Source organism: Schistocerca serialis, chromosome 5, assembly GCF_023864345.2.
Source record: "Schistocerca serialis cubense isolate TAMUIC-IGC-003099 chromosome 5, iqSchSeri2.2, whole genome shotgun sequence".
NCBI lineage: Eukaryota > Metazoa > Arthropoda > Insecta > Orthoptera > Acrididae > Schistocerca > Schistocerca serialis.
Window position 1 is genome coordinate 419230752 of NC_064642.1, and position 15209 is coordinate 419245960.

The 15209-nt window shown below is 37.2% G+C and overlaps 1 protein-coding gene across 1 annotated transcript in view; it reads left to right on the plus strand.

Moving 5' to 3' along the window:
- LOC126480789 (mediator of RNA polymerase II transcription subunit 15) overlaps positions 1-15209 on the plus strand; it is a 151479-nt gene that overhangs the window by 105903 nt on the left and 30367 nt on the right. The window contains exons 7-9 of the mRNA XM_050104100.1: positions 2127-2381; positions 7249-7370; positions 7516-7598. Coding sequence (XP_049960057.1) covers positions 2127-2381; positions 7249-7370; positions 7516-7598 — 460 coding nt within the window. The remainder of the gene's footprint in view (positions 1-2126; positions 2382-7248; positions 7371-7515; positions 7599-15209) is intronic.

Sequence of the window (15209 nt, forward strand, 5' to 3'; positions counted from 1 at the left end):
GTGTAAGGGGCATAGCAGCATGTTTGTGGTCATGGGGTCACCAGCAAGTGTTGATAGTGTCTGCAGCAACGGAGTGCAAATTTATGTTTATATTATGAGGTATTGTGAGCGAATTGTTTGTAAATCAAAGAACGTTGTACAATTAGGACCAACAGAATGAGGCAGTGCAGTTGTTAATACACTGACTTCATGTTTAAGAGGATGGAATTTGTTCTGTATGGCCATCCTTACTCAGGTTTTCTGTATTTTCCTAAATGATTTCAGGCAAATGCTGGAATGGGTCCTTTATCAAGGCCATAGCTGACCCCGTGCTCTGTCCTCATAAAAGCGCACTCATATCTTGTGTGTGTGTGTGTGTGTGTGTGTGTGTGTGTGTGTGTGTGTGTGTGTGTGTGTGATGATCACTAGCCCTACATCATTGAGAGATGATCTGTTTCCATTATCTCTGAGTTCTTGAAATGTAAGGGGCAGTCAGCAGGAAATGAGAGAAGTAGGAAAAATAAATAAGTAAAGTGTTTATTATGTCAAAAGTAATGGCCTTAATTGTTAATACATTTGTCACACTGTGAGACAAGGTGGTCAGTTCCATCATGGAAAAACATTTGTGGTTGTCTATGAAACCATGGTTGTACCCAGGCATACACCTCTTCAATAAAAGCAAATTTCTTTCTTGGTGGCACCGGAAGGAAATTGCATGGAAGGGATTGGTACTGTATGGAAGATGTGTAAAGGCGCGTGTCCACTAGCAAGTAACTTCTGCAAGCACTTGCTGAGATGTTTAAAATAGAGCAAACGTTTGTGCAAGTTTATTTCTCCAAGTTGCTTCAACAAGTTAATTTCAGGAGCTTGCTACAGGGACTTGCAGAAGTGTTTCTGCTAGAGTTGAGTCGTGAGATGAGCTGGTGGAAGTTTACAGTGTTGTAGTTAGAAATGGATGCCACCATTGTTGCATTATTGTTGTTCTTATTATTAATGAAGAAAAGTTGTTACAAAAAACAAAACTAAGAAAACAAAAAGTGTTTGTAGGGATAAAGAAGTGTACACATTTCAGTTATAAATAAATTTGAATGAAATAAAATCAGAGGTGGTTCTTCAGATTAAAAACTTTCAGGGAATTTCATAAGCCAATTTTTAGATTGCTGATCGATTTTTGCAAACAGTACCAGTATTTATTACGTTTGTTACACATGTAATGCATTTGTGTTCATGCTAACATTAATAATCTACAAAAATTTGAAGACATCTGTACTGCCTTGATACTTCTCCTTGTGGTGAAACAAAATAATATGTAAATGATTTTCTCACTTCCTTAGCTGTGGTGGTCAGTTTTAAATGTTAGGGATTCTCATGGTCCATTTGTTTTGGCCCATCTGTCTTCATGCTGTTCTCCTTTCCAACACTGACATTTTTGTACTAGTATTGAAAGCACACAACTTTTACAGCTTTGGGAAAAACTTACAGCAACTGGCAAATTTGGTGAGTACTTGCAGCAAGATGTAAGAAACTGTTTCCACTAACTTGCAGAAGGTACTTCTGCAAGCTGATGAAGCTTGCAGAAGTTGACTTACTGGGAATGTTTTCCCATCAAATAACTTGCAGAAGTAGCTCCTGCAAGCCACTTGTGGAAGTTTATGTGCTAGAGGACACACATCTTTAAGGGCTTTGCAGAAAAACTTCTGCAGCATAGTCAAAACAGCCTTGCTCGCCTGCATATAGCCAAGGTTGTTTCGACTACGCTACAGAAGTTTCTCTGGGAAGCCCTTATGCATGCTCCATAGAGTCTCAATCTCTCCCTGTGTGATTTCCATATTTATGATGCCCTCAAGAAAGATATTTGTGGTCATTGATTTGCTTCAGATGAAGAAGTGCTCACTTGGGTAAAACTGTGGTTCCTTGGGTGTCTGCAGACATTTTTTCATGAAGACATTGACCATCTGGTCTCATAGTGGGATAAATACCCTAACAGTTATTGCAATTACTGTTAAAATAATAAACTGTTTACTTACTTTTTTTCCATCTGTCTCATTTTCATTTGACTGCCTCTTATAATAAGTATATTGTTGTCGGTGTTATCTCCTTTTAGATGGTTGTCAATGCTTTATTGATTTTCTTTTTTCATTTTGAAGGTTGGTGCTATAGGGCAGATGGCTGGACAGATGCAGGCGCAGATGCAGGGAGCCCAAATGGGGCCCCAACTAACTGCACAGATTCAGCAACAACAGCTTTCAGGACAGATGAGAGTACAAATGGCTCCTGGTCCACTGCAGAGCCAGATGCAAGCTCAGATGCAAGTCCAAATGCAGACACAAATGGGTACCCAGATGGCTGGTCAATTACCAAGCCAGTTGCATGCGCAGATTCCTCACATTGCTCAGATACAGGTATTTATTTTAAATAAAAGGTAGGTCAGAAATAGAAACCATAACAAAGTATCTCTGCGAATTGCTTCCTGCCTTTTGTGGGGAATCTCTTTCACTTGTTAGCAAACAACAGGCACTTATGATCAGCTGTTGTTCGAGTGTGTGTCCTTTTGTTCTGTGTTGTTTCTATCTTCCAGGCAGTTTATCATTGGTAATGATGTCTGTTGACTTGTAAGAGTGGGCACTCTAGTTTATTGAAGATTACAGGCAATGAGAATTACTTTGAACTTCACAATAAAAGATTACGTGAATAAAACTTTGAGGCATGATGCCCTAAAAGAACTCTGGTATATACCTGACTTGGCGAGAACAAAAACCAGTCTTAATAGTCTCCGTTCATGTCACTACATGAAGCACGAAAGATCCCAAAATAGTAAAGTGGAGTTGGGGCAGAACAATATTGTACATTGAAGTGATTTGCTTCTGTTGCATTATCATTTCTCAAAGACACACTGCTAATTCCCATGAGGCGTAAGGTGCTAGAAATCAGTATAGGTGTTATGATTCATGAGGGAGTAAAATTCCAATTTATTCATATTGTGGACATATTTACGTCCTGGACTTCCCATTGTTAGATTTGCACTGTTTTTGGATCTGTATTACATTCATAGTAAGCCTTACATGTATTTGTCCTGCAAGGGTACCGATTTCTTTCCCCTCCTAAAATATTCTAAAACCTTTTGTGTTTTTTTTTTTTTTTTTTTTTTTTGCGAGAGTTGATGGTTTACATGTAATACCAATACATGCAAAAGACTTATACGAGATGAAGTAATGTTTCTCCATAATCTTGCAATTATCTCGTCTAATCTAGTATCCTCAGTATCCAGTGACCCAAAAGCAGCATAAAAGTTCCTAGATGTTGGTTGCTTTTGTAGAAAATTCTGCAGGTGAACACAACATTCCCATCAATAACATGTTCATTTCATTGCTTTCCGAAACATCCTAAGAACAGACATCTTTAAATGGAAAGTATCAAACAATGGAAAATCCAGAATAGAATAATAAATTGCTACTCACCATACAGTGGAGATGTTGAGTCGTGGACAGGCGCAACAAAAAGGCCGCTAAACAAATAAGCTTTAGGTCAAAAGGTCTTCTTCTGAATTAGCCAAAACACACACACACACGCGCACACACACACACACACACACACAACCACCTCTCCCCTCCCCCCTGCCCCCCTCCTGACCACTGTCTCTCAAGAAAGAAACAGAAAGGGAGAATACTGTTTCGATGAAGTACAGCGTAAGGAAAAAAGTGGCCTTGTCAGTATCTGTTTGTGCCACAAAACTTCAAAGTCAGCAACATCCAAATACAGTGTCTCAAAGGGAACAAGTTCTAGAGAAAAAGAAACAGTTAATAACAAATCAAAAGTTGCATGAATGTCACGCAAAGAGTTCTTTCCAGTAGCAATAGGAGGAAAATCCAAATGTGATAAAAGTGTGTTTCGATAGACAGCAGATCACTCATGATGAAAGCACTCCATAGGTGACGTATTCTATTCAAGACAGGTTTGGCTGTGTAATTTGTGCATTATGGTTCATTCCCCAGCACAGATCAAGGAAAGGAGTTCTTTTTATGTATGACTTGAAACAGGATACTATAAAGTTCTGGAAAACATAGCATTGTCAGGATATTAAATAATGATTGATAGCAATCAATGTCGAGTCCAGTGCAGCAAAAGCCCTATGATCAAATATGCCTTTCAAAATAACTGCTCAGTGAGTGATGGCTTTTGAAAAGTTTAAGAAGAATGTATAGTTGTCCGTACTGGACACTTATAGTGGAAGTCCTATAGAGGTTGAGGTACAGAAATTCAAAAAGTACATCCAGCAAGGAAAGCTGCCACTTTGGAAAAGAAAAATATGGTCAACAATGAAAAGAAAAAGTATGTCTTAAAAAACTTGTGAGGCCTTAACTTCCCTCTTTGCATGTATCGACTTTTGAAGAAACTTAGTAACTTTGTCCATCCATTGCCAAATAAACAGTGAAAATATTAGAATGCACATATTCGGAATCGTGCCTACAAAAGCTGTGTAAATGTTAAATCATGTCTTACAGTATGATATATAAACAATGTGTTTTCTCAAAAATTTACTTTTTTGTGTGTGTCAAGTTATTAAAAAACACTCCTAAGTTATTGTTAGTAGATTACAAACAATAAAATTTATTGTCAAGAGCAGTACTCTTTGTGAACACTTTTAAATATGCACAGCTTAGTAACCTTCGGTATGGCACTAGATGACATTGACCTTTACACATTGAACAAATGTGGTACGAATGATCATATTACAAACAAATTAGGAATTTGAGAGCAGGCCTGCGCATAGTGTCAACCCAACCATTCAGCTTGGATGCCCGGATAAATTTACTCTCAAATGCTACTGATATTAGCAAATATCTTGGACTGTGAAAATATAGGATCCCGACAGTCTTTATTTGGGCTCACTTGCAAACTTCAGTCCAGATGAAACCAACCTATAAATGATTCATCCACTTTGATACCTGGTATGCTTTTCACAACAAATGTTTCTATCCTTTCAGCTTAGGCATCTGTGGTAAATACCAGGTGTTCCCGAATGAATGTCAGTGTTTTAAGGCTGGCATTTATTACATTCAGCTTAGAGCTATAAACAATACATCAGATGAAAGAGTGACTCAAACAGTTTTGTTTATGAAAGTGCTAGTAATAAAAATGGTGAATAGTGAACATAAAGCTTTTTATGTTGTATAGTTCACAAGAACTGAATCTATTGTTACAGTCCATTGTGCATTCCTTATTAAGTTCCATTGTAACTCTCAAAGTGGTAATAACATCCATAGTGTGAAGACACTGGCTGTCTTGCGAGAAGAAGAGTATGATTTGACCAAGAGTGAGTGAAGAACATGTCGAACAAGTGAGAGTCTTTCTGCGTCGCCCCAAGAAATCATTTCAGAAGACTAGCCATGAATTAGCAATTCCAGTGACGTCTGTATGGAGAGTGTTAAGGAAATGCTTACAACTAGGCCCGTTCCGTTTGTAGTTGTTACGAGCTTTGAAGCCTACAGATTATGGTTTGTGTGCTACCTCTGCAAACAGTACTGAGTTATGCCAGTGATGTGGTACACCATCTTGCTTTCAAATAAAGTGTTGTGGTTCAGCTTCTTCCAATTGAGGAAAGAGCCATAACTCTAATGCAAGATAAGGAACACCACCTAGTTGTTTCACCAAGAAAGACTGGCCCATAAACTTTCTGATGGTATGTGGCACAGAAACATTCAACCTAGTGGAGTCCTGTTGCAACAGTACGATCATTTTCTGGATTGTGTAGGCTTCAGTAATGAATTCACATTTCACCAAAGTGGCAATGTGAACAAACATATTGTGTGTATCTAAGGGTCAACAAATCCCCACAAGATGGTACAGTTGCAACAGGACTCCTTTAAGCCGAATTTATCTGTGCAACATACTGTCAGAAAGTTTAAAGGTCAGTCTTTGTTTTTGGTCAAACTACTGTAACTGGTGTTTGTTATCCTGATGCGTTAAAACTACGGCTCTCCTCTCAGTTGGAACAAGGTGAAACACAAAACTTCATTTGACAGCAAGATGATCTGCTACATCACTGGCATAACTCAGAATGCGATTGGTTAAATGACATTTAATGTGACCACTGGACTGGCCACAAGGGGCTCGATGACGAGTTATTTTGCATGACTTCCATATTCACACATGATCTTATGGCATGAGATTTTAGCATTTGGGATTTCATAAAGGATCATGTGTATGTGCCTTTGCTACCAGATGATCAGCCCAACTATGGAAATAGGACTGAGGCAGTTGTTGCAACAGTTACTGCAGACAAAATGATCAAGGTCTGGGAAGAACTCACCTATCGACTTGATGTATGCCATGTGACAAGTGATGCTCATAATGAACACTTGTAAGAAAAACTGTTTGAATTTCTCTTTTACTTAGGGTATTATGTATTATTGTGAGTTGAATGTAGTAAATGCTACAAAGTCTTCAAACCCCGATATTCATTTTCAAACATGTGGTATATCTGCTAAACACCAAATCATTTAGTGCCCGTATCAGTAATCTCTTTCAGTTGTTTTCATCCTCCGAGAAATGCGTTTTGCACTTTCAAAACGATCAGTCAGGACAGGCCTGCCCCCACCCCCCTAACCCCACCCAGACATAACCTCATACTATCTTACTTGAGATCATTTCAACCCCCTGCCTTGTACCAGCCACTAAACTTTTCTCCTAGCAGTCCCAGATCTTACCATTACAGCTGTCCCTGTCCCTGAACCTGTCTCCTTAATGTGTGTAAGCCATATACATACATGTATTACACAAACACAATCTTTTGTATTTCTTACACACACACACACACACACACACACACACACACACACACACACACACACACCCCTCGTCCCTCCCCTTTCTTCACCCAATGTCCATTCCATCTCCCCATAATCCTCCCAACCAAGAGACTTCTCTCCCTATTTAGGTAATGAAAGAAAGAGAAAGGAAGAGGACCGAGGATGTGCTGTGCCCTTATGGATATGATAATGATCAAATCTGGAGTTTTAATTTGTCTACATGTACTGCTGCAAACTTGTGAAGCAGTTGCTTTCTCCAAAACTTCTGCAAGGGTTTCTGTGGATTACTGTTTTGTAAGAGCTATATTTCAAACTGTTTGGGAATCCAGCATAATTTTAGAATTATTTCTCAGTCTGTTTAGTTTGTAACTGTGTACCTTTTTGATTTTGGTGGTGGTGTGATGATGCCAGTTCTGTTCAGTTCGGTTCGGGGCAGTTGTATATGAATTGTCTGTTCCAGGGAAGTGATAATATGATGATGGCAAACCAGGCAAGTGGTTTCGCTGGTTCACGACAGTTTTTAAGACAAAGTCCATCACCATCTGCTCCTTCACCAGCAGGACTCACTGCAGGGCCTGCAAGGTATTATGATGACCTGTAAGGAGAAGCTACAAAAATTTTGCAATTTGGCATTTATGAATTTGTGCATTTCTATTGTATTTTATTTAGGGGACAGTGAAATAGTAAAAGCCGCTGTTGAAATTAATTTTATGTTATTTTTTATTAGCAATCAAATGGCAGCATCTCCAGCATTGGTTCCATCACCAAGTTCTCAGCTTACACCAATGTCAGTGCCTCAAAGATCAGTTGGTAAGTAGACCTTAATTTTTACCTTACCTTTGGTCTCTTACCAAACTCAAAATATCTTTGTCGTGGTTGATTCATTTTATGAATTTCCTTCTTGATTCATTACTTCACAAAATGATGTAAAACTCACAAAACTAGATATCACAATTTTATGTTTTGTAACATGCCCCTATGATGATTGTGGTGATGTGAAAATTTAGACTGATCATTTTCTTGTATGTTGCAAGCAATCTAACTACTACAATTCTTTTAAAACATTCACCTGTCCTTATTTCAAGCACATTATTCTTTGATGTATAGCATTGTCATCACCATTATCACATTAAAAAGCAGTTACATACTATATTAAATGTTTACAGCCAATTTAACATTGTTTTTCCAAATGGTATCTGTTTTTAGAATGTTCCCTGTAAATTACAAAAAGTGTAGGTCCTTTTCAACAAGGAGGTGAAAGAATTCTGCCCTCCTACTATAAGTACATTAGCTGCTGAGGGAGGGATGTGAGTGGTGGTGGTTGGGAGTTACTTGGCAAACAACCGTGACTGCCATGTGTTGGCTGTGATACCAGTTGTCAAATGCTGCATATTGCATGTATAGGAAACAAAAAACTAAGTCATTGGTGTAACAAGAGCTGAAAGGATTTGGAGACCACATGTTGTTGTGTGTGTTACGGTTCCAGGTATCACACCATGCAGTCACAATTAATTGAATAGTGGCAGCTAATGACTACTATTTTTATAAAGGTATAAAAATAATAGATGTAATGGGACTTATACCCATTACCTGCAGCATATCAACTGAGTAACTTAATGACTATATTGGGGTGTGGTTTCATAAACTGATTTTGTTGTTGTAGCTTCAGTTGTTATCTAGTTGATCACAGGAAATTATTTTTTGTTGTTTACTCGCAAACAATGGTTCACCAGGGAACGTTGTTGCAGGGTGTGATATACAACCTGGGACCCTAACCTACACAACCACATATATAGTCTCAAAAAGTCTATCCCACCTCCAGGGACCTCTACCTGTAAGGAGAGAAGTTTTAGGATAGGGTGCATACGCTGTGGGGAATCTGAGAAAAACCCGCAGGAATTTTTTAGAATTGTTGGAATTTTTCATTGTTTTAGTTTTCAGTTAAATTTTTCATAATTTTAACTGGTAAAGAACTGATACTCTAACAAAGAATATTGCTGTTTCCAACTGCTGCAGAATAATTCTGCAGCAGTAAAACATAAACAAGGAAAAGAATATAACTTAAATTGCAAGGGAAGTGCGTCATTTACAACACAAAACTCACTGCACACACAAGCATCTACAAACAACGAACTGTGTCAAAGGCTTTAGGATGAAGACAATGTAATACCTCATAACAACAAACTGCTTCTGATGAACGTGACATCAAAACTGTGTACATTAGGTTCTTTGGAGCAATTGTCAGTGGGCTCACGCGCATGTGTAGTTAAGTTGCGTGTGAGCAGTACTCCTCCCGCTTCTGGCTACTTGAGTGTAGCAGGGTGTACACGATCCAGGACAACTAGAAGATCTGGGAAAAACCTGGGAATTTTTTTAGAATTCAGGGAATTTTTTTAGAATTCTGGGAATTTTTCGTTGTTTTAGTTTTCAGTTAAATTGTTTGTAATTTTGGCTGGTAAGAACCGATACTCTAACAAAGGATATTACTGTATCCCACTTCTGCAGAATAACACTGCAGCATTAAAACATGAATGAATGAGAGGAAAAATGAAAACAAAACTTAAGTTGCAAAGGAAATACGCCATATAAAATATCAGTGCTCGTACAAGTGTCTGCCAACAGCAAAATGTGTCAAAGGCTTACGGAATACTATGCAATGCTTCATAACAACAAATTGCCTCCGACGAGTGTGACGTCACAACTGTTTACATTTGACTCACTTAATCAGTTACAAGTGGGCTCATGCACACGCGCCGTTGAGTCGCATATGAGTAGTACCTTCTCCCGCTTCTGGCTACAGAAATGTGGCTGTTGGCTGTGTAAATAGCAGTAGCAGCAACCAGCCACATGGTGTACCTGGAAAAATTTTTTAGCATCCAGCGCACGTTGGTCTATCAATTATTCGTCACATTCTAAGTTGATTTCTGAATGAATTATAAGTTGATTTTTGAATGTGTGCATAGTGTATGTGATGCCTCTGCCAGGGCAATCCTCGTCACATCTAGAAATAAACTTTCCTGCAGACAAAACGAGACGGGACTATATGAGCTGAGCAGAATAAAGCTGAACCAGTGAATGCAAACTGCTGCTTGTTTATGTGGTTGATTCGGTTTGCGAATGTTCAGTGTTGTTATAATTACTAGTGAAATCCGTAGGTTCAGACTACTAGAGTGGAAATAAACGTCTAACAGGAATAACAGGTAAGAAAGATTACGTATTATCTTCTCGGTGTATTCAAGCAAGTGAAATTTTTACAGAAAATTTTTGCCCAGATCACTACATTAGACAGGACAAATTAGTGATGACAAGACTGTTCATTAGAACGAGGAAAGAGAAGAAATGGGGGCATCACACAAATTATGGAAGAGTATGATGATTCCAAATTTATACAAAAATTTCATTCTACTACTTTCCCATCTCGTGCATGAGAAACTGGAGCGTATGAATAAAATGTGAAACTATTTCCTAACCTACAGCTGTTTGCTTGTAGTAGGCCAAATAGGTATTTTGTATTGGTACTTCGTGAATTATATTCTGTTGTATTATAAAAATGATCATTATTGCCAAAACAGTCTCGTTTATTTGGTGTGTGTTACAATTACCGCAATATTAGAAAGACCTGTTTTGTTTTATCCAGCACACAGTAACAAAATAGACGTAATCAGATCGAGAAACCACACAGTCTTGGGTACTATTTGTATTAACAGCTTCGTCAGTATTAGACTACATCATTTCTATTTTTCATGTAGCAAAACGTTTGACGAACTGTGATAAGATAATTGTTCTTTTGCAGAAAGGAAAGCGCACCATGTAAGGCTGTAGCAAGATTAGAGAGAAATGTGTACCATTTTGCCTGTCTCTTGTCTTTACTGGTTTTAGGTATCCTATATTTAATTTTATGTCACACAGAAGAGCAAGTTACTAGCTAATAGGCAATAAAGTGTCCAGATTTTCTGAACAATTCTTGTTCTCCTGGTTACAAATAATCCTATCCAGTATTAATTGAGAGGTGCCCCCCCCCCCCCCCCACACACACACACACACACACACACACACACACAGAGCGAAATACAGTGGCGTGCGCTATAAGAATGTTGTTTGAAGAGGTGTGGCACTGCACTGCACACTTAAGACCAAATAACGTGTCTTACATTTCCTCGAAGATATGTTTTATTTATCAGACTTTTCATAAAGATGTGCCCTACAAAATGAACTTATTTTTTCTTTACTGCTCTCACGTCAAATGAAAACAAGATGGATTTCTGTGCCTGGGAGCTATCAAGTGAATTAAAATACATTTACATAATTACGGAAGGCTAAAATATGTTACTAGTTTCAGATTTTATTTTATTTCAACATTTCTGGCAGTCAAGCATTAATTGTCTTGCAGAACAATAAAGTTATTTTTGTTGGTTTGCTAAAGAAATTTGGCTTTTATTAAGCTTTCCTGCTGAGGCAGTCAATTTGTTTGAAACAAAGTGGTTAGTTTCAACTGTTCGCTGCATTTAAAGTACACATTTTCATCTTCTAGCACGGTATGGCATTATGTCATAATTAAGGACCAAACATGAGAAAATACACTACTGGTACTACAAGAAAATTTAGGTCCCGAAAACCACACTGAAAAGTTTCATATTAGGTCGAGGCCTACGTCATTGGGAATCTGGACATATGTGCACTGTATGGCGTACTATGCATTTTAGTATGGTTCACGAAATTCCGACACTCTTGGAGTGTCCTCTGATCTATTGTTTCTTTTATGACATAATGTAAGAAAGATCTTCTAATGTTTTACACTTAAGAACATACGGGCTTCCTACACAAGCGCCGTGACGCCTCTTATCTGGCGCTCTCTGACAACTGCTGAAATGAATCTATTTCTAACACGTCACGGGAAAATATTGCGAAGTGCTGTTCGAAAAGCGTTATTTTCAAAATAAATTTCCTTTTATGCAAGATGAACTATGTGCGAGAATGTACGATGAATTTCTTAAATTGCAGAGTTTACTCTCTTTCAAAAGTCAACTCTTTGTTGACGAGCCATTTAGAAGATCAGAGATTTATGTCAGTATTAAAAATTTTACTGGCGTATTTGTGTGACGTATCTTAAAGTGTAACATGCTCTAAACAGATCAACATTATATGTGAAAGCTTAGCTTCTCTTGTAGCTTATTAATCTTAGAGACAAATATTATACGCGAAAGCTTTTCTTTTCTTGTAGCATCACTATGTAAATTAATTTAAACCATTAACTTTTCCTGTTGGTGGAATTCAAATTTATACTTTCGTAATACGAAAATATGCAGTGTACATGTTGCTGCACATCAAAGATCTTTCCAAAACATGTCGCAGTTTCGTTTTTCTAAAGTGCCGGGAAATTCTACACTGCTGTATAAAACCATATTCATTTGAAGGAAAAGGATAAGTTTTACAGTTCCGACGGAAAGTATTCTGTCACTTAACATGGAAAAAGTGTATTTTCACCTGGGAGAAAACGTATTTTTTAATCAGGAGATCTGGAGAAAATCTGGGAACTTCTTTTCCCTGTCCGCGTATACACCCTGGTGTAGCTGTTAGCTGGATTGGCAGTGGCAACAATCAGTCAGATGCTAATCAAAAAAATATTTCTGGAACGACCAAGCTGCCCGATCCCCCCCTCCCCATTTTACAGCTCTCGTGTCAAATGGAAACAAAACGGATTTCTGTGGCTGGGAGCTATCAAGTTAATTAAAAAGCATTCACATAGTTGTGGAGGACTAAAATATGTTTTTAGTTCCAGTATTGTGATTTTATTTTATTTCTGTGTTCTTGACACTTGAGCATTAACTGCCTTGCCGAACAATGTCTTTTTGTCAGTTTGCTAAAGAAATTTGGCTTTTATTAATCTTGTCAGCTGAAGCAGATGTGTTTAATTCCACACTATTGGCTAGTTTCAACTGTTCATTGAATTTTAAGTGCATGTTTTGATCTCCTGGCACATACGGCATCACGCCATAATAAAGAATCAAACATGAGATAATACAGTACTGGTACTACAAGAAAATTTACATCTTGAAAGCCATACTGAAAAGATTAATATCAAGTTGGGGTGTACTTTATTGTGAATCTGGACATACAAATGTGCACTTCAAGCCAAATTATGAATTTTAGTATGGTTTATGAAATTCCGATGTTCTGTTTCTTTTATGGTGTAATGTAAGATCTCTTAATGCTTTTTATGTACAAACACACGAGCTTCCTATGTCATTGTAGCTGCGCATGCAGTAATGCCTGTTTTCTGGCACTGTATAGCAAGTGCTGAAATGAACCTATTTCTAAAAAGTCGCGGGAAAATATAGTGAATCGTGGTTTGAAAAACGTTCTTTTGAAAGTAAATTTTGTTCTGTGCGAGATGAATTATGTTATGTGTGATTACTCTCCTAAACCACAGAGCGTTTGATTCTCATTTAAAACTTTACACTTTGAGGACCAGCCACTTAGAAGAATTTTGGGGCTGGAAGACCAGAATACATTTATGTCATTATTTAAAATTTTATTGACATATTTGTGTGATGTATCTTAAAGTAAGACAGACATTATACATGAAAGCTTAGATTTTCATGTACCTGCTCTGTGTACATTAATTTAAACCATTAACTTTTCCTATTTGTGTATTCACACTACTTAAGTGATGTTGCTATTAGCTGACTGCAACATGTGTTCTGCTGTGAATGTCCAATGAGATTGCGTCACATGAGCCATGATTGGTTTACAATCACAATCTCGATTTCAGTGCTTCAGAAAGTAGCGTGCTGAGTGTGGTCGAATTTGAATTTATACGTGTGTGTGTGTGTGTGTGTGTGTGTGTGTGTGTATATATATATATATATATCTGCTTGTGTCTGTATATGTGTGGATGGATATGTGTGTGTGTGTGTGTGTGTGTGTGTGTGCGCGAGTGTATACCCGTCCTTTTTTCCCCCTAAGGTAAGTCTTTCCGCTACCGGGATTGGAATGACTCCTTATCCTCTCCCTTAAAACCCACATCCTTTCGTCTTTCCCTCTCCTTCCCTCTTTCCTGATCCTTTCGTCTTTCCCTCTCCTTCCCTCTTTCCTGATCCTTTCGTCTTTCCCTCTCCTTCCCTCTTTCCTGATGAGGCAACAGTTTGTTGCGTAACCATTCAAGGTATTGATAAGTTTTACAGTTCCGAGAGAATGTATATGTGACTTGACACAGAAAAAGTGTATTTTTACTGATAAAAAATTGTATTTTTTAACCAGGAAATCTGGGAAAAATCCGGGAATTTTTTTTCCTTGTCCGCAAATACATCCTATAGGAAATCCCACAATAAATAATGGTGCTCTCACAGACAGCCAGACAGACAGACAAATAGATAATTTTAAAAGTAATTGAGACGATGGGAAAGCAGTTTTAAATCCCCTTAACTGAAAAATTTGAATCGAAGTTTGCCTGTTTTTGTCAAGAGTTTCTGGTTATTTTTCAGGCTTAGCTTAGCGGTGCACTTGACTTTCTGAAACTATCTGTACAGTGATGTAGGTCAAGATTCCAGGTATCGCACACCTCAGCCATTCACTGTGATGGACCTCATTTGCGAGTAATTGACAAAAAAGTATCAGAATTTTGTGTGACACTCAATAGCATTAAAAAAGTTGCATTACATAGTCTGGTTGCATGATGTAATGGAGACAATAACAGCTCATTTGTTGGAGATTGAGAGTTCGAATCTTGTCAGGTGCATAAATTTTTATTTTTTTAAAATTTTTAAATCTTTATCGAAATTACATCGATCATTATTTTTATTCAATTAACTGTAATTTTTTATTTCTATTCCATTGTCACATAATTTTAGTCACCTTATGAACTTCATTTGTTTCATGTTTTCTTTAAATAAGTCTTCTTCTAATCAGAATTTTTGTGAATATGAATTTAATTATATTTATCTGTTATAATATTCAATTATTTGAAATTTCTGATCTATGAGTTAAAAAATGAAAGGCGAACAGTCTTGTTATGTTTATGCAGTGATGTGAAAAATGTATTTCTGTTACAAAATGTACAATTTTTTTGCATGGTAATCATCATACAAACATTTGAAACATAACCTAAATACCTATCACTGTGGACAAAATAACACAAATGAAAATTTAAATGAATGACGGGTTCATAAGAAAATGAAATTCAAACAGAATGAGAAATAGGTATAATGGACAAAAATGTGAATGAAAAAGAAGTGATAATAAAAAAGAAATTAAATTGAAAGTAATACACAAAATTAATGAAAAACATGTGAATAGAGATTTCAAGTGACAAAGAATGATAGTAAGAAATATGAGAGCAAATGAAAAAGTTGATATCATGATTAAAATTATGTGACAAAGGAATGGAGTTAAAAAATTACATTTAAAGCAATTAATTGAAAA